General features: G+C 37.9%; 1 protein-coding gene across 2 annotated transcripts in view; it reads left to right on the top strand.

Moving 5' to 3' along the window:
• GREB1 (growth regulating estrogen receptor binding 1) overlaps positions 1-18,280 on the top strand; it is a 147,822-nt gene that overhangs the window by 65,429 nt on the left and 64,113 nt on the right. Inside the window, exons 12-16 of one of the 2 annotated variants that reach the window (XM_043987596.1) lie at positions 112-237; positions 5,965-6,162; positions 6,886-7,066; positions 13,553-13,745; positions 16,160-16,296. In XM_043987596.1, the coding sequence (XP_043843531.1) occupies positions 112-237; positions 5,965-6,162; positions 6,886-7,066; positions 13,553-13,745; positions 16,160-16,296 (835 nt within the window). Of the gene's footprint in view, positions 1-111; positions 238-5,964; positions 6,163-6,885; positions 7,067-13,549; positions 13,746-16,159; positions 16,297-18,280 lie in introns of both variants that reach the window. The other variant, XM_043987595.1, reaches the window with a different exon arrangement.

Raw genomic sequence — 18,280 nt, 5'->3', positions numbered from 1 at the left:
GTAGTTCTGGGTGTTAGGCTGTTTTGACTCTGAATATTGGATTCTTGGCGCTTTATTGTGTCTACTCACAAAAGAAAACACACTTCTATTTCTCTTCTCTGTATCTGGTAGAGGGTGACATTGATATCTTGCTGGACAAGTTTTATCAAGAAAACCAAAGCCACATTTCTTCCTCACTTAATACATCAGCAAATAAACCAGCAGCCCTGGATGCCAGTGGGACACCTTTGTGTACAAGTAAGTAATGAGAAGATGGGTAACTGCAACTATTTGGAGTTTGAAGGTGCCTTTAGATTTGTCTAAGTGTCTATTTAGATTTCAACTGTTAGAGCTTCTCACTATTTTCATTAACTGAAGTCTCAGCCTTCTGGCCTCCTGAATAAGGAATAACAAAGAAGTTTGTTTATCTCAGTGGGCCAGGTTTCTCTTACCAATCTTTAGGTTGCTTTCTGGCTTTTAACAGAAACTCCTTGATTATTTACTGCCTTTGTTTTTCTGGACTCTGGGCCTTCTGTTTAGAAAGAGGGAAGGATAAGACATGCTTTTGGGTGGTCTCAGCTCTTCAACATCTTTTTCCCCTCACTCTAACTATGTCCTTAGCTTAAATTCTCAAATGAGACAACATCTTTGAGTTTTGTTTGAGTATATACAGGGGGAAGGTGACAGAATGGGAAGCCAGCATGGTGCAGGGTAAGGAGCATTGGATTTGGCAGGAAACCAGATTTAGAATCGGGTTTTTTTTTTACTTGCTATTGATACAACCTTTGGCATAGTCACTTTGGCTTTCTGGGCCTTAATTTTCTCACTGATAAAGAAAGGGGCTTGTTCTATGTGATCTGATCATTAAGGTCCCTTCTATCTCTTTGCCCTAGTAAACCCTGTCCTATGAGGAGCTTCTGGAAGAAGTAGAGCTATTTAGTTAGGAGAAAAGAAAATTTGGGTGATGGTGGGGGAAGTGTTATCTCTTAGTTCAAACATCTGAAAGACTCTTATCAAGAAGAGAGAATATTTGCTCAATCAAAAAATTTCTTTTTATTTGTTTTTGTTTTAAATTCATTTTTAACTTTTATTATTCTGAATGTGACAAATTCCAGGACATATGAGCGTTTTCACTTACAAATATCAGGAAAAGAAAATTTTACATGAAACTACTAATCTCATTAAGTACAGGTTAAAAAAAAAGTCTAATACATTCATCATATTGAGTCCAAAGTTGTCCTGTCTATCTGTTTCCCTCTGAATGTCCATTCAGCTAGATGGCACGGTGGATAGATGGCTGGGACTGGTGTCAGAAAGATCTGACTTAAAATCTGCCCAGAGACACTTAGTAGGTGTACGACCATGAGCAAGTCACTTAACTTCTATTTGTTTCAATTTCCTCAATTTTAAGTGAGGATAATAATAGAATCTACTTCCCAGTGTTGTTGTAAGGGTCAGATAAAGGGAGAGTTGGAAAGTACTTAACACTGCCTGGCACATTTAAATCACTTCCTTCTTTCTCATTCTGTATACTTTAAAAATGCTGCATTGGGGCAGCTAGGTGGCGCAGTAGATAGAGCACTGGCCTTGGATTCAGGAGGACCTGAGTTCAAATCTGGCCTCAGACACTTAACACTTACTAGCTGTGTGACTCTGGGCAAGTCACTTAACCCCAATTGCCTCACCAAAAAAAAAAAATGCTGCATTGATGCTCTTAATTTTTATGTCACTATAATTATTCCTACCTCCACAACCTCCTAATAATCTCCTCCTTAAAAATTAATTCCATATTTCTCTTGTAGTCAGTAAGAATAAATAAACAAAACAAATCCATATCCAGGCCATATCCAAACATGCATGTCTCATCCCTCCCGCTCTAGTCTGTCACCTCTCTATTAAGGTAGGAGGGGGGAACAGGTTTCATCATTGGTCCTCAGGATTCATGGCTGATCATTGCATTGATCAGAGAGCATCCTTTAACATTTTCCGGCTTATAAAGAATTTCCCAAACAGTTAGAGCTGTCCAAAAAATGCAGTGGGTTACCTTATGGGGTATTAAGTGTCTTGTCACTAGAGATGTTTATGTAGAGGCTGGGTGACCCATTTGTTGGGGATGCCATAGAGCAGATTCTTTTGTTGGGTGGGGATTTTGAATAGGAGAACCCTTGTGCTCCTTTTCATCTTGAAGATTCTGAGACTGTAGGCTGGAGAAAGCAATCTGCAAATGTACAGTATGATACTAATCTAAGCCCTTTAGGCAAGTGGGGTTTTAAGAAGCCCAAGGCATAGGTAACCTGATCTGGAGTATAACAAGTTCTAGTCTGGGATCTCACTGAGGTTGCTGAGAGAGTACCAACAGCAAGAATTATGTGTACCAAAGGCCCAATGATTTACATTTCAGCATTTGCCAGAACTCAATATATATAATTAATTATAGCTATGCACATAATATATGCAAAAACGCACAGATATAAATGTACATATACTTGTATACACATGCATGTGCATACTAATATGTGTGTATAGGTATACAAACCATGCACACATGTGTATGTATATGTGTGTATACATGTATAGATATATGTGTGTATAAATATATAATTTTTGTGGATGGATATATATATATGCACACACACATATATAGATATGGGTATGTATGTGTGTATATATATCTCTCTATATAATCTTCTGGTGAAAGGGCTGCATGGCAATATCTACTTCCTAGGATGGGGCTTTATAAAGGTGAGAGAAGGCCTGGGGAAGTGGTACAGGAAGGGCATCATTTAAATTTCGATTCAGTAAGCAAGCAGAATAGCAGTCAGTTGGTGGTCAAGCTTAAGAGTTCACTGGTGTCAATAAATCCAAAGGGCTCAGCAGGAGTCATGAAACTGAGGCCAGAACAGTGGTCAAGCTTGGTGGGAGGGAGGAGGTAGAAGAGTAGCAGCATGACATTAGTTACACTACTGGAGAAAATAGGACAGCGCGTTGGTTAAAGGCTCTCTCATCCGGTGCCTCTATTGGAGACAGCTCTTTCACAGTGTTGGCATGCTAACCATGCCCCATTCTTTCTCAGCTGTGCTGGTGCCACTGCGGGCCTACACATTATACCATTAAAGGAATCATACTGAGTTTTCTATTGGAACCATCCCACAGAATAATAGAGGCCAAGAGGCTTGAAGGAATGATTGTGTCAGAAGCAAAGCCCCTGTTTCTCACATTTTAATGATTGGAATGATTTCTCTCAGTATTTCAAATCCTTCACATCCCATTCTGTCCTATAATTTCACCTATTCAAAGGACCTAATATAATAATTTGATATAGTGGAAAGACCCTGGGTCTGGGATGCAGACTTAGCTCTACCATTTACTAATATATTATTGGACAAGTCACACTATTTTTCTGTGCCAGTTTTTTTTATCTGGAAATGGGAATGATGATATTTGTACCACCTGCCTCACAAGTTTATTGTAAGGAGAAGACTTTGTAAACAAAGCATAGAGAGCTAAATGAATGTGACCTATTAGCATCACTTGTCAGGGGTTTTGTGGCAGAGATTCCTGCTGAGGTAGGGGTTGAATTAGAATAACCACCAAAATCTCCTTCAGCTCTGAGTTTTTATGATTCCTGACTCAGTGAACTACTTTCTAAGTTATCTTTATCAAGGTCAGAGTCTTTTTACTTTTTTTGTGGCACTGACTCCTTTGTCAGTCTAGTGAATTCTATAGACCTCAGAATAATGTTTTTAAATGCATAAAATAAAACAGAGCATTACAAAACAACCACATTCTATAGAAGTTCAGTTTTCAAAATATTAACAAAAATAAGTTCGCAGACAGACCCCAGATTAAGAACCCTTGGTATAGAGAAAATGTTGTTTTATTATTATTTTTTTATAATTTTGGGACCAAACCTGTCATTTCAACAACACAGGTAGCTAAAATTTCTTCTACCAATGAAGTTTGACACACTCTACAATGTAGTCAGTTTTTTTTTTTTTAAAAATTCTTGATATTTATATCTTCTACTAAAATTCTATTCTGATGCTCCATGAAGGGACAGGGAAATCCCTGAGTCATTGGAGTACAAGTTCTGATAGGATTCACCAAGATGGGTAGGCTTTGCAAATGATCCTTGTGGAATGTAATCTGAGTCCTCAATCACCAAGTCGATCTTAGAGTGATAAGTTTTTCATGCCATCAACTCTCAAAAAACCTACTGATCTGCAGAGTGGTTTCAGTCTTCACTGGTGACATAGATGAAATTGTAGCTCTTTACCACTTGTCAGTTGCATATTTGTGTATTCCTTTTATATACATTGGCACATGTATAGAACCTTAGAGCTGACAGAAATTTGAGGACATCTACTTCAATTTGAGCTGAGCAGAAATTTCCTTTACCACATTCTTGACAAATGATCATTCAGTCTTTGCTTTGAAGACCACCATTTATGGGGAAATCTCTCTTCTTAGGTAGCTTTAACTGTTAGAAAATTTGTCTTTATATGAAACTGAATTCAGGTTTTCTATAAATTCTAATCTTCTCAATAGCCTGGCAAGGTGAGAAGTTTAGAATGCAAGTTCAGGCTGGGAAGCAGTAGGACTGGGATTGGAGCCATGTTATCCTGATTCTAAGTCTGTAATTCTTTCCATTACACCCTATTTCCTCTCAGTACAGAATGGTTCTCTTTTCAACAGCATGGCTTAAAAGTCCCTTTGAAATTATGTACTGCAGTTAAGGCCCCAGGCTTGCCAGGAAACACAGGTGTGCCCTTGAAGTACCTCTCCCATCTATTCTCTGTGCACTACTCAAGTGCATGCTCTTAAAACCTTGGTCTGAACTAATGGAAAAACCTCTACTGTCCTTCCTAACTTCCAGTCTTTTCCCTCTTTAATCTGTCCTGAGATCTTTGCCTGAGCAATGATCTTCAGTCTACATCTGTGCTGATATTATAGATGTCCTCACTCAAAAACTTCGAGTTGGCTCCCTAACTATAAATTGAATTAAGCACCAACTTTTTAGCTTGCCATTTCAGCCCCTCTGCAGCCTGGCCTTGTGGAATCCAGATTTACAGTACTATTTCTCATCCATGTTCTCATTCATTTCCTTTAATCTCCAGCCAAGCTGAACTATAATGGTTCATTAATCTTGCTTTGCCTCTTCTCGCATCTACATTTATGCAATCCATTCTCCATTCCTTTCTCATTTCTTCCTGATGAAAGCTTTTTTCCCTTAATAGCATTTTATTTTTCCCAGTTTTCAACATTTGTTTTTACAAGATTTTGACTTCCAAATTTTTCTCCCTCTCTCCCTTGCCTCCCCCCTCCCCAAGACAGAAAGCAATCTGATATAGGTTATATATGTACAATCACATTAAACATATTTCCACATTAGTCATGTTGTGAAAGAAGAATCAGAACAAAAGGGAAAAAACCTCAAGAAAGAAAAAAAAAAACAAAACAAAAAGTAAAAATAGTATAGTTCAATCTGCATTCAAATTCCACAGTTCTTTTTCTGGATGTGGAGAGCATTTTCCATCATGAGTCCTTTGGGAATGTCTTGGATCATTGTATAGCTGAAAAAAACAAAGTCTTTCATAGCTGATCATCAAACAATGTTGCTGTTACTATGCACAATGTTCTCCTGGTTCTGCTCGCTTCATTCCGATGAAAACTTTTCCATTCTTCCAGGCCCAGCTCAGATGCTACCTCTTCCATGAAGCTTCATTGTTAGGAATAATCCCTCCTTTCCTGATTTTATCATACCTCTCTTCTTGGCTTCCTCTGTGCACTTCTCATTTTAACTTTTGTTAGCTGTTCTAGTCACTGTCTCATTTCCTCAGATAGATTGTAAGCTCCTTGAGGGTAGGGTATGGTTTATGTCCATCCTTGTATTCATTGTGCCACATATAGCAGCAGGCATTTAATAAATGTTTGTCACATTGAACTGGCTTGGAATGACTTAAACAGAATTGCCTTGATTCCCAGGCTACGGTCTTGAACGGCATCAGATTCGTCCCTTGCAGTTAGCTGTGGCCCAGAAGCTCCTCTCCCATGTGTGTTCGATTGCTGACTCCAGCACTCAGAATCTGGATTTAGGCTCCTTTGAAAAAGTGGATTTTCTGATCTGTGTACCACCCTCCGAAGTGACTTATCAACAGACCTTGTTTCATCTCTGGCATTCAGGTATATGGGATCTTCAAGGTTGACTCTTGTTGGAGATGTTGACTTTCTCTACTCCATTTTATCTTTTCACACTACAAAAGAATCCAGTCTCAATTTTGTTTTTGAATATGAGAGACTTTAGGAATGCTTGTATTGGAGATCTGGCCTAGGCAGAGCTACAATAATTCATTGGATGTTGTCAGCTTTCCATCTCATTTTGTCCTCTCTTGGAACTGGAAATAGTTTAAAATTTTTTATTTAGCCATTAGAAAATGCTTGTAGCTTATAGTTTCTATTGGCTAATGGCAGGATAAACATATGATCATTGGATTTGGAGCTCAAGAGAATTTTAGAGATTTGGTCTATCAGTTCTCAAACTATTTGGTTTCAGGATCCTTTTACATTCTTAAAAGTTATTGAGGACTGTACTTCTATCACAAAGAACTTCTGTTTATGTGGATTATATCTATAGACATTATAGTATGACCTATAAAATAGTTTTGAACTTATGGGCCCCCTGAAAGGGTTTCGGGGACCCCAGTGGGTTTCTACACCACCATTTGAAAACCACTGATCTAGTTCAACTGCCACATTTTGCTGTTGAGCAATCTAAGGTCTAGAGTGATGATTGGATTTTACCGAGGTCATACAGGCAGTACTAAGTAGCAGAGCCAGGATTCAAACTAGATCTCCAGAGTACGAATTTCCTTTTGGACTCCCTAATGCAGTTTTATTTTCTTCTAGGAGTTTTGCTAGAACTTGGCTTGGAAAAGGAGCATGTGACTAAACAGAGAGTAGAGCAGTATGTAGTGAAACTGGATGCAGAGGCCCAGAACAAATTTAAGGTTTTTCTGCAAAACTCTCTTCAAAACCCTCACACATTGTTTGTCCTAATCCATGACCATGCGCACTGGGATCTTGTGAGGTAAGATGAGTTGCTTTTCTAGTGGGGTTGAAATTTTCTTTCTCTGAAACAATATGTGGGACTCACACTTGAAGGAGTAGGTACAGTTGCTAAAATAGAGCATCTTGATTTTAATTATTATTAATTAATATTTATACAGCACTTTGCAATTTGCAAGGTACTTTTCATCTAATTACCCTAATAAGTAATATAGTATACACACACACACACACACACACACACACACACACACACACACATATGATCATTCCCATTTTAAAGAGGGGGAAACTGAGGATCATAGAGATGACTTTCCAAAGATCAGAGCTTGGATTTGAACTTAGGTGTCTTTGAATAAACCCTACATTCTTTACTATACCATACTTATGTTTGCAAGTAAATTCATGAATAAGAGAAGCAGTAAGGTGTGGTCATATCAATATGGGCCTAGGCAGCAGAAGATCTGGCTTTGCTACTTCCTAGCCATGTGACTTGGGTAAGTAACTTAACTTCTCTGTGCCTCAGTTTCTTCATCTGCAAAATGAAATTATAATATATAACTTGCCTACCTCTTAAATTTTTTGTGATGCTAAAATGAGGCAATGAATGTCAGAACACAGTGAAAATGATAATGTGTGGGGCGGCTAGGTGGCACTGTGGATAAAGCACCGGCCCTGGACTCAGGAGTTCCTGAGTTCAAATCTGGCCTCAGACACTTGACACTTACAAGCTGTGTGACCTTGGGCAAGTCACTTAACCCCCATTGCCCCACAAAAAAACAAAAAACAAACAAACAAACAAAAAGAAAATGATAATGTGCTAAACAAATGATAGGTATATTTTGTAGGAAAAATTGAGTTATTGTGTCTGTGCCATGTCAATAACTCATTTATAGAACATCTTAAAGTTCACAAAGCTCTTTGCCCACAGCTGTCTGTTATAATTTACTATGATAGCTATAACAAAAGAGGCAGTTAAAACAAAAACATCTTTGTTTAGTAGGACTACTAAGGTCATTGCTTAAAAAATTTTAACTGAATTGATTAAATAAAATTTTATTATTCTACTAGTTAGGTATTATTCTTTCTAACTAGGTTTCCAAATCCCAGCAATTCCTATCTGGGGGTAGTATACAGATTTTATAGTTGAGGAAAAAAAGCCTTTTGGTTTAAGTGACTTGCACATGGTCCCACAGCTGCAGCTAGAAGACAAGAATCTTGACTTGTGATCTTTGACTCTCCACTAGAGGGTACTGTAGCATATCAAAAGATAGTGGTCTCAAACGTATACGTGTTTGTATGTATGTGTATGTGTTTGTATTTGTTTGTTTATGTATATTTTAAACTCCACTAAAAAATCTGGGATTTCATTGGTACAAGTATTTCCATCTATTCTACAGTTGTAGGATAGAAATAATCATTGGACCTGTGATTTCTTTGATATAGGGAACCCAGGTCAAGAAACTCCTATCAGTATAGACTAAATCCTTCTCTGTAATTTATAGTCTTAAAGACTTACTGAGAAGGTAATTGACTTACTTAAGGTCATTGACAGTATGTACCAGAGACAAGATGTTTAGCCAGCTCTTCCTGGCTTTGTGCCTGGCTCTTGTACCACACCATGCTCCATCCATTTGTCATATCCTCTAGAAACAAACCAAAACATCTGTTGGGCAATGCTTTGGCTATAAACCTTTCTGTACTCAGAAAGAGCACTTTCTTTGATGGATGACAATTGAGTCTCCAGGCCCATACTTGGAGCATTCTTGCTTTCTTAGATCAGCCAAAGTTCACACTCCACCTAGTGTAGCTTTTGGAATCTAGTGTTGCCTTTGTGATGCCTCCAGGTATCAGAGTGATTTGAAGGAGCATGTTTTTATAATACAAGGTCACGTTGAAGATGGCATTTTGTATTTCCCTCTGTCTGTGTTAGACTGACCTGATTTGATGCATGTGTAGAGTACTTGGAATCTAAACACAGAAGAGAGAACTTGTGGCTGTGATTTATGAATCTCTCTCAGAACTGACTTGAGTTGTGACCTTGTTCATTTAAGGTGTATGGGTCTCTGTTTATTTGTGAAATTGACCCATGGGGCAGCTAGGTGAGGCAGTGGATAAATCATTGGCCCTGGATTCAGGAGGACCTGAGTTCAAATTCGGCCTCAGACACTTATTAGCTGTGTGACCCTGAGCAAGTCACTTAACCCTCATGCCCCCCCCTCCCAAAAAAAAGAAAAGAAAAGAAAAAAAATTGACCCCCTTCAAAGGTCTTAATTTAACATCTATGATGTTGACTTGATAATACATAACCTAATCATTTTGCTTATATTTATCAAAAATTGTTTTCTAAACCCAAGGTGTGTGAAGAATACTCTTATTAAGATCTTGGGTTTTATTTTTATTATTATTATCTTCTGTAGATGTTTATTGTGAAAAATATTGTAAAAAGGGCCTGCTTATCTGTGATCACAAAATGCCACAGTGTAGAGTATGTGCCCTTAGGGAATTTTCAGTCCACTAGGAAAAAGGAAGACTCTGCCTTTGAGTTTCTAATCTTTTAAAAAAAAATTTTTTTTTAGTGAGGCAATTGGGGTTAAGTGACTTGCCCAGGGTCACACAGTAAGTATTAAGTGTCTGAGGCTAGATTTGAACTCAGGCACTCCTGACTACAGGGCCAATGCTCTATCCACTGCACCACCTAGCTGCTCCTTTGAGTTTCTAATCTAATGGGAAAGATAGATCAAGTCCTTGCCTTCAGGGAGTTTAATAGTGTTATAGAAAGAGTTGAACTTGGAATCAAGAGAGACCTGGATTCAAGACCTTCTTACATTAGATATGTGACCATGGAGTAGTTACTTAAATTCTAGGTGTTTGGGATGTTGGTTTCCTCATTTGTAAATTGGGAATAATGTCTGTAGTACCTTATAGGATAGTTGTGAGGATCAAATGGGATGATTGATTGAGAATGTTTTACAAACCTTAAAGCACATTATAAATGTCATCTATTAACTACAAAGAGTCCCTCTCCTTACAGAGTTCACAGTCTAGTTGGGAAGAATATTAATAGAAACAGACAAGATTAGGTGTCGTTTTGTATTCTGTGTAATCCATGGATAACAGCTAGGTGGCTTAGATAGCTTGCTGGGCCTGGAGTGAGGAATACTTGAGTTTGGTCTCAGACACTTGCTAGGTGTGTGACCCATTTGCCTCAGTTTCATCATCTGCAAAATGAGTTGGAGAAGGAAATGGCAAACCATTCCACTATCTTTGTCAAGAGAACCCCATTTGAAACAACTGAACAACAACAAATAATCCACAGATAAGTGTGTTCATTAGTGGTTGAGTGCCTCTGGTCTTTGAAGCTTCTTTATTTTCCCCCCTCCTATCTAAGGCAAACTTCTTCACAAGATTTCTTTCTAGTTTACCTTTAAAGGGTTAGCTATCAGGTTTTTTATTGCATACCTATAGGATATCTATACCTTTACAAACATATGGAGTTACAGAGTAAGTTTTAAAAACAGTTCCTGCCTTCTAAAAGGTCACAGTCTATCCTAAACATAGTCAACTCAGTTTTTTCATACTAATGAAACATTTATTTTATAGGAAACATAGGAATGCATTGCATAATTAATTATGGTTTTGGCAGCAGATTTACTTTCCTAATTAAATTTTGCTTAGATGGACTCATTCAGATTACTTTGTATTCCCTTTGTGCACATTCATATAGCTCAGAAGCATATTAGCAGATCCGGGAAAATATAGCCTGAGATTATACCTTCACTATAGATACTCTCGAAAACAGGCTGTTAGAGTCTATCTTAGTGTCGATCTTACCTTTAAGGGAAATAGAAGATTAGCTCAACAGTAGACTGAGTTAATGGCACAAAATAGGTGCTTAATAAATGTTTATTGACTGAGTCAAGATTTTTTCCTAGGTCCTTAGACTCTCAGATGCTTAGGGATCTGCTCAGAAATGCCAGGGCCCTTTTAGAGATACCCCCTTTATAGTCCCAGCCTCTTCTGCCAGGACAAAAGTTGTTTTTTGGTTCCCAGGGACTAAGGAATCATACCACAATCACTGTCTTTGATAAACCATCCCAGTGTTTTATTTCTTGATGGGCAGAAGTCCATTCATATGTGTAACCCAAATCCCTTCTCTTTTAAACCCCGTTGTCATGTTGGGTTCTCAGTTAACATGAAGAAAAACAATTCAGCATCTTATTCAATCAAATTTGTCATAGACTTCCTAATCATTAAAACTAGCCCAAAATAGTATGGGCTGCCTTGGGAGGTATAATGGGATTCCTTCTCAGTGGGAGTCTTGAAAGAAAGGATGAATAGCCACTTCTCAGGGATATTGTTTAAATTGGTCTTGAGCCAGTTTCTTCAATGTGAGATGATTTCAAGAACTCTTAGCGTCCTGGTCACCATCCTTTAGACATACTTCAGTGTGTTAATAACCCTCAGAGAGTGATACCCAGAATTGAACACTCATGTGGTCTGATCAATTCAGTGGCATTATTATTATCCTTTTTGTGGAGTAAGACCATTTTCAAATAAATACATAAATAAACATTAACAAACCTATCAAACATATTACAGACAGATCCACAGGAGGTACAGAACAATGTAAAGTTGACCAGACATCTTGGACTTTATGTCTCATCACTCACTCAAATTCCATTGCCCATTGGGTCAGGATTTTAGAAGACAAGTTAGTTGTGTCAAATCAACATGACTTTATTTAGCACTTCCTATGTACTAGGCATGTGCTAAGTGCTTGAGGTACATGTATAAGCAAAACATGGTCTCTGACTTCAAAGAGCTTACATTCCAATGAAAGAAGACAAAACATAGAAGGGAGGGAATTGCGTGCGGGTGGGGAGAATCTGAGCATATGATAGTGAATTCTGGATTGTGAAGGATGGCTGGGCTGGGAACTTCCTCAAAATGGAGATTTTGAGAGTAACTCAGCAGTAGGAGAAGTGGAATGACAGAGGGGAAGGGAGAAGGCAATTGATGCATGTCTAGAGAGTAAGGCCTAAGTAAAATAAAGCAATGACTAATAAATGTGTTACTCCTACCCAGAAGTAGAGGGAGCTGGATGGATGAAAACTGAATAACAAAAATAGTCTCAATATTCTTAAGGATTCACTTCTGAGAAATAGCAACATAGTTTTAAGTTTATTGTTTCTCTTCTTTCTGTCTCTGCATTTTTGTCTTTCTCCCTTTTTCTTTTCTCCCTCTTTCCCTCCTTCCTCTTCTGTTTTCGCTTCTTTCTTTAAAATTATTCTTCAGTAAAAGTGGAGTGTTAGAAAATCAGTCAACAGGTATTGTTGAGACTTATTTTGTGCTAAGTGCTGACCACTTGAATCGCCCCTGGCAGCCTTGGCCTGGAGAAGTGTGCATGCTGAGTAGCCTCATTCTCTGACCTGGGAGGTGAAGAGTGGGAAGGAAGGTCCTAAGCCTTTGACCCAAGCACTTGTCAGTGTTTCTGTTATTGTTCATGTTAATGTTAACCTACTACTCTGGAAATATCTTCTCTTATTTCTCTATATGTCCCTTTTTCTACACTCTACTCTCCCAGTTACTTGTTATTTAAACCTGTTTACAAAAAACCTCAATCAGAAATTGGATGATTCTTGTTTCACTAATAGATTTTATGTAATAAAGATAATTAACAGATTTTTGCAGCCACATTTTTTTAGGGCACATCAAACTACTGGATAGGGCTTTCTTCAATACTCTGCTTAAATTCTACCTTCTCCTGGAAGCTCTCCCCACCTCTCCAAATTTCCCTCTGGGTTTCTTCCCATTTTCACTGCAAATGTTTTGCATGTACATAGTTGTTTGCATATTGTCTTCCCCATGTGAATTCCTTGAGGGCAGGAACCATATTTTTGTCTTTGTAACTTAGCACAGTGCCCAGTACAAATTGCTTAAATGCTCTGTAATTGATTGGTTGCATATATAAATCCACTTTTGACTGAAGAGCAGAGACTCAGAGTTTTTGGTTATCAGGAATATATGGCAGTAATATGCATTGTTTATTTCCTGTTCCATGAATTCGTGAGCAAGAAATCAACATGGCTACCCCTGTTTTGCAGCTGTTTGGCTGATTGACAGATTGTTTACCTGGAAAACTCAACTCAATTAAAATGACCTTGGTATGCAGATGGAGGTTTTTTTTTTTTTTTTTTTTGGTTGTTTGTCTTTTAATGAAGGGGCTACAATTTTGAGGCATAGATGGTTGGATAAGGAACAAGGTTTTAATTTTGCTTCAATTTAGGGTAAGTACTTTAAAATTGTCTTTGGGTTTGCTACTCCTAGCTTTTTGGCAACTTTCTGGAGAAGATTTTGAGACAATAAGTGAATGGGATTTGAAACTAAATGGGAAAGCTTCACTATATTTTTTGAGTGACCAAGTATCTTACCATGTTTGTTTTAGTGTTATTAAAAATGTCCTTCTTTTTTCCTTTCCCTTTTTCGTCTTTCCCAATACCAGCAGTGCTGTTCATAACCTCTATCCTCAAACTGAACCATCAGTAGGACTTGTTGATCGACTACTCAACTGCAGAGAGGTGAAGGAAGCACCCAACATTGTGACCCTCCATGTGACCTCCTTCCCATATGCTTTACAGACTCAGCACACCCTGATCAGTCCTTACAATGAGATCCATTGGCCTGCTTCCTATAGTAATGTAAGAGATACATTTCTGGGGTAGTTTTATGATTCTTAAAGTATTTATAGTAGAGCCTAGAGAAATGATATGGGGTAGAACATCAAATAACCAAAAGACTTTAGGAGTGGCATGGTAATGGTGGTGGTGATTGATTGGATTCCCTAAAACTCAAGGAATTTGGTCATTCATTCATTCAACCAATGTTTGTTGGTGGAGGTATGGCATAGTAGCCAGAACACTGACTTTGGATTCAGAAGGGCTAGGTTCACATCTCTATTCTACTACTTACTGCTTCTGAAATTACTAAGGAAATCATAACCTCTTAGGGCTTAGTTTTCCATATATGTAAAGGGAGGGGAATGGCCTCAGAAGCTAGAGTCCCTTCCAACTCTAAAAGTTTTTTATTTTGCTCTATGCAAAGCAGAATATTAGGTGCAGAGGGGCATATGTGGTCTCTGGCCTCAGGGAGCTTATAGTCCAACAGAACTTATCTTTCACTCTGTTTTATTCAACTTTTTTTTTTTTTTTTTAGTGAGGCAATTGGGGTTAAGTGACTTGCCCAGAGTCATACAGCTAGTTAAGTGTCTGAGGCCGGGTTTGAATTCAGGTACTCCTGACTCCAGGGCCGGTGCTCTATCCACTGCGCCACCTAGCTGCCCCTTTATTCAACTTTTTGAAAACCTTTCTATAGTATTTCTTTTTTATCATATTAAGTTGAATCTAGTAGAGTTGATCAATTAGATGTCTGATGATCTAGTGTCTTGCTATGGCCTTAGGTCGTCTTGATATAAACTTTAGTTCTTAGTATAAAGGAATGTATATAGAAGGTGTAGGAGATCACAAAAACAATAATAATATGACAATTCACATTTCTATGTCACTTTATAGTTTGCAAAGTGCTTTAATATCCATTATCTTATTTGGGTATCATAATAGCCTTGTTATTTGATACCATTACCCTGTAATTTTACAGATGAGGACATTGAGGGTCAGAAAAGTTAAATTACTTGCCCACTATTCATATAGCTAGTACATGTTTGAGTGTTGATTCAAACTCAAGCTTCATGAATCCAAGGCCAGGGCTGGATTGCTATGTCATGAATAACATGGTTGTTGATCTTAGAAAAAAATGTCAAAGCCTTGATATCAGCCTGTTTACTCATCATCATCTGCACTTTTAATTAAAACAAAATATGGAAATATTTCTGATTACTTAAGAGCTCTGGTTGAATTCTAGAAATTAGGTTTTTACTCTAATAGTATATATTTTGGTAAAGTTGTAATGTGGGTTGTTTTGACTAGAATTATTTACAAGATGTTTGCAGCTCTATAGAAAAATATCTTATCATAAACTTAGAATTATTTTAAAAATTAATTTCCTTTTTTTCACTCATTGGGGAAAAATCCTTTTTAACAAACATGTAACAAATTCCTACATTGACCATGTATAAAAATATATATCTATATATACATGTATATAATATAATATTTTCTATAATCTGTCTGTCCATCCATCCTTCCATTCATCTATCCATCCATCCATCCTTCCTTCCTTCCCTCCCTCCCTCCACCCACCCATCCTTCCACCCATCCTTCCATCCATCCGCCCGTCCATCCGTCCTTCCGTCTGTCCATCCGTCCATCCATCCATCTATCCATCCATCCAACCATCTATCTATCTATATCTAGAATTCATCATATCACTGTATCATTGGACCACTGGAATCCTAATGAACTTAGATTTCAGTAGTAGCTTTAAAGCAATGTAGTTGATTGAAACATTTTAAATCCAACTTAAAGTTATCTATGTAAAATGAATGGTTGTGGAAAGACCTTTCTTAAAACAAATTGCATGATAAAAAGTAAAGATATGCTTTTCTTGGAGGAGGCTACTGATCCTAATTTTGTTGCCATTCAGTGTGGGTTGTCTCAAGAAAATGATATGAGAACATTGCCCTATCACTTCAGGTATAGAAGGGCTATTTTCTAATTGACTTGTCATCATAAGATCTTGTACTTTTCTCCTTTACCCACTTGGGGAGTTAATAATTCCCATGTAGTTGACTTATCTTTTACTCTCTCCTGCCACAGCACTGCTATAAAATCTTCCTGCTTTATCCTTATTATTCCTCTCATACTCTTCATTTTCTGTCCTCTATGCCACCCTGACTCTCCGTACCATAGTCATTCTATAAAAGTCATAATATGATTGCATCATACTACACTGGCCCTGTACTCAATTAAATACTCCTTGCTTTTATGCTTATTGTAGAAAGGAGACAGTAAAATTGTATACTGGGAACTCTGTAGCTGGTATTTATTGAGCAAACATTCAAATTCATCAATAATTTCATGACAAATAGTGGTTCAGTCAAGATCCATTGTCTCCTTGAATGATGTGTCTGAATTACTAACAATGTTGTTTGTTTCAGGGAATGGACTTATATCAGGACAACAAAAAATACTTTGGACTTTCAGAATTTATTGAATCTACTCTTTCTGGACACAGCCTCCCTTTGCTCCGATATGATAGTTCTTTTGAAGCAATGGTCATGGCATTAGGAAAAAGGTACCTTAAAAAATCTTGGATGGTGAATAAAAGTTGTATAAATGATATTAGGAACTACATTCAACAATGAAAACTATGTAGTAAGTAGAATGAGCTGTCTCCATCACTGGATGTATGTGAGCTGATACTAGGTAAACAGGTTTTTTTGTTTGTTTGCTTGTTTTTTTTTGCGGGGCAATGAGGGTTAAGTGACTTGCCCAGGGTCACACAGCTAGTGTCAAGTGTTTGAGGCCAGATTTGAACTCAGGTCCTCCTGAATCCAGGGCTGGTGCTTTATCCACTGTGCCACCTAGGTGCTCCTAGGCAAACACTTTTCTTTTAACTATCAGATACAATGCATTGTTTATTTTTGCTGACTACATTTTTCTCCCTTTATTTTTTTCTGATAAAAGTATTTTTTTTCCAGTTACATGTAAAGATAGTTCTCAACATTTGTTTATACAAGTTTTCCAATTTCAGATTTTTCTCCCTTTATCCCCCCTCCCCTAGACAGCCGGCAATCTGATATAGGATATATATATATATATAAAATAACATTAAACATATTTCTGCATTAGTCATGTTATAAGAGAAGAATCAGAGCAAAGAGAAAAAACCTCAAAATAGAGAAACAACAGCACCAAAAACAAAAGAAATAGTATGGTTCAATCAGGATCTATACTCCACAAGGGGATAATTTCAGGCCCAGGGTGCAGCTTAAGCAAAGGTATCTGATGGTATTTTATGAAAAGTGAATAGTGCAGTGTGTGTCTCTCTATGACCTTGGATCTGTGTATTTTCCCAGAAACCAGAATGATGTTTTATAGTTGTAGGGATAAGACGTAGGAGGAGGGAGCACTAGTCCAAGAAGTAATATGGTAGCAGGGAAAGAATGCTGGATTTGAAGCCAGGAAAGCAGGGTTTGTTTGTTTGTTTTTGTTTTTGTTGAGGCAATTGGGGTTAAGTGACTTGCCCAGGGTCACACAGCTAGTAAGTGTCAACTGTCTGAGGCCAAATTTGAACTCAGTTCCTCCTGACTCCAGAGCCAGTGCTCTATCTACTGCGCCACCTAGCTGCCCCAGGAAAGCAGGGTTTGAATCATGACTTGACATCATTCTAGCTGTATGATCTTGGATGAATCACCTAATTTCTCTTAGTCTTATTTTATTCATCTGTAAGAATAGGAGTAACAGTGCCCATTACAGCAGGTGTTCTTAATCTTTTTTTGGGTCATGGCTCACTTTGGCATTCCAGTGAAGCCCATAGACCATTTCTCATTGAATTAAAAAAAATAACTGAAAGAAAGACAGAAAGTAAATTCATGATCATCTGTTTAATGGGGCAACTAGATGGCACAGTGAATAAAGCAGTGGGCCTGGAATCAGAAATACCTGAGTTCAAATGTGACCTTTTTGTGTGGCCTTGGGAAAGTCACCGAATCCATTTGCCTCAGTTTCTTCATCTATAAAATGGGATAATAATAGCACTTACCTTCTAGGGTTGTTATGAAGATCAGATGAGATAATGATGATGATGATAAAGCACTTAGCACAATGTCTAGCACACAGTAAGTGCCATATAAATGTCAGTAGCTATGATAATGATGATGATAAAGAACTCAGATGTCCTTACTTTCCAGCCTATTTCAAGATATTGCCTTATTAGGTCCCTGGTCATAAGGTCCTAGCTGTAGAGCTGGAATGGACTTCAAAAGACATGTAGTCAAACCCCTTAATTTTGCAGATAAAACTGAGGCCTTTAACAAGGCGAAGTGACTTGCTACAGGTCACATAAGTAATAAGTGTCAGATGTAAAATCTGAACGCAGATCCTCTGAGTAGAGAGCCTCTTTTTTTTTCGCCCACTATCAAGGCAGCTTCCTTTATTACAGAGAGTCCTGGGCACAGGTATCTCTAAAAGAAAAGTTCTGCTTTCGTCATTAAGAACGAGGATAAGGCCTTACAGTTGGATTTGGCAGCTGAGCCCTGCAAGGTGTTAACTCTCTA

Source organism: Dromiciops gliroides, chromosome 2 (genome assembly GCF_019393635.1).
Source record: "Dromiciops gliroides isolate mDroGli1 chromosome 2, mDroGli1.pri, whole genome shotgun sequence".
In the NCBI taxonomy this organism is placed as follows: domain Eukaryota; kingdom Metazoa; phylum Chordata; class Mammalia; order Microbiotheria; family Microbiotheriidae; genus Dromiciops; species Dromiciops gliroides.
Note: the sequence above shows the minus strand (reverse complement) of the source record. Positions and strands in the feature narration are given on the sequence as shown.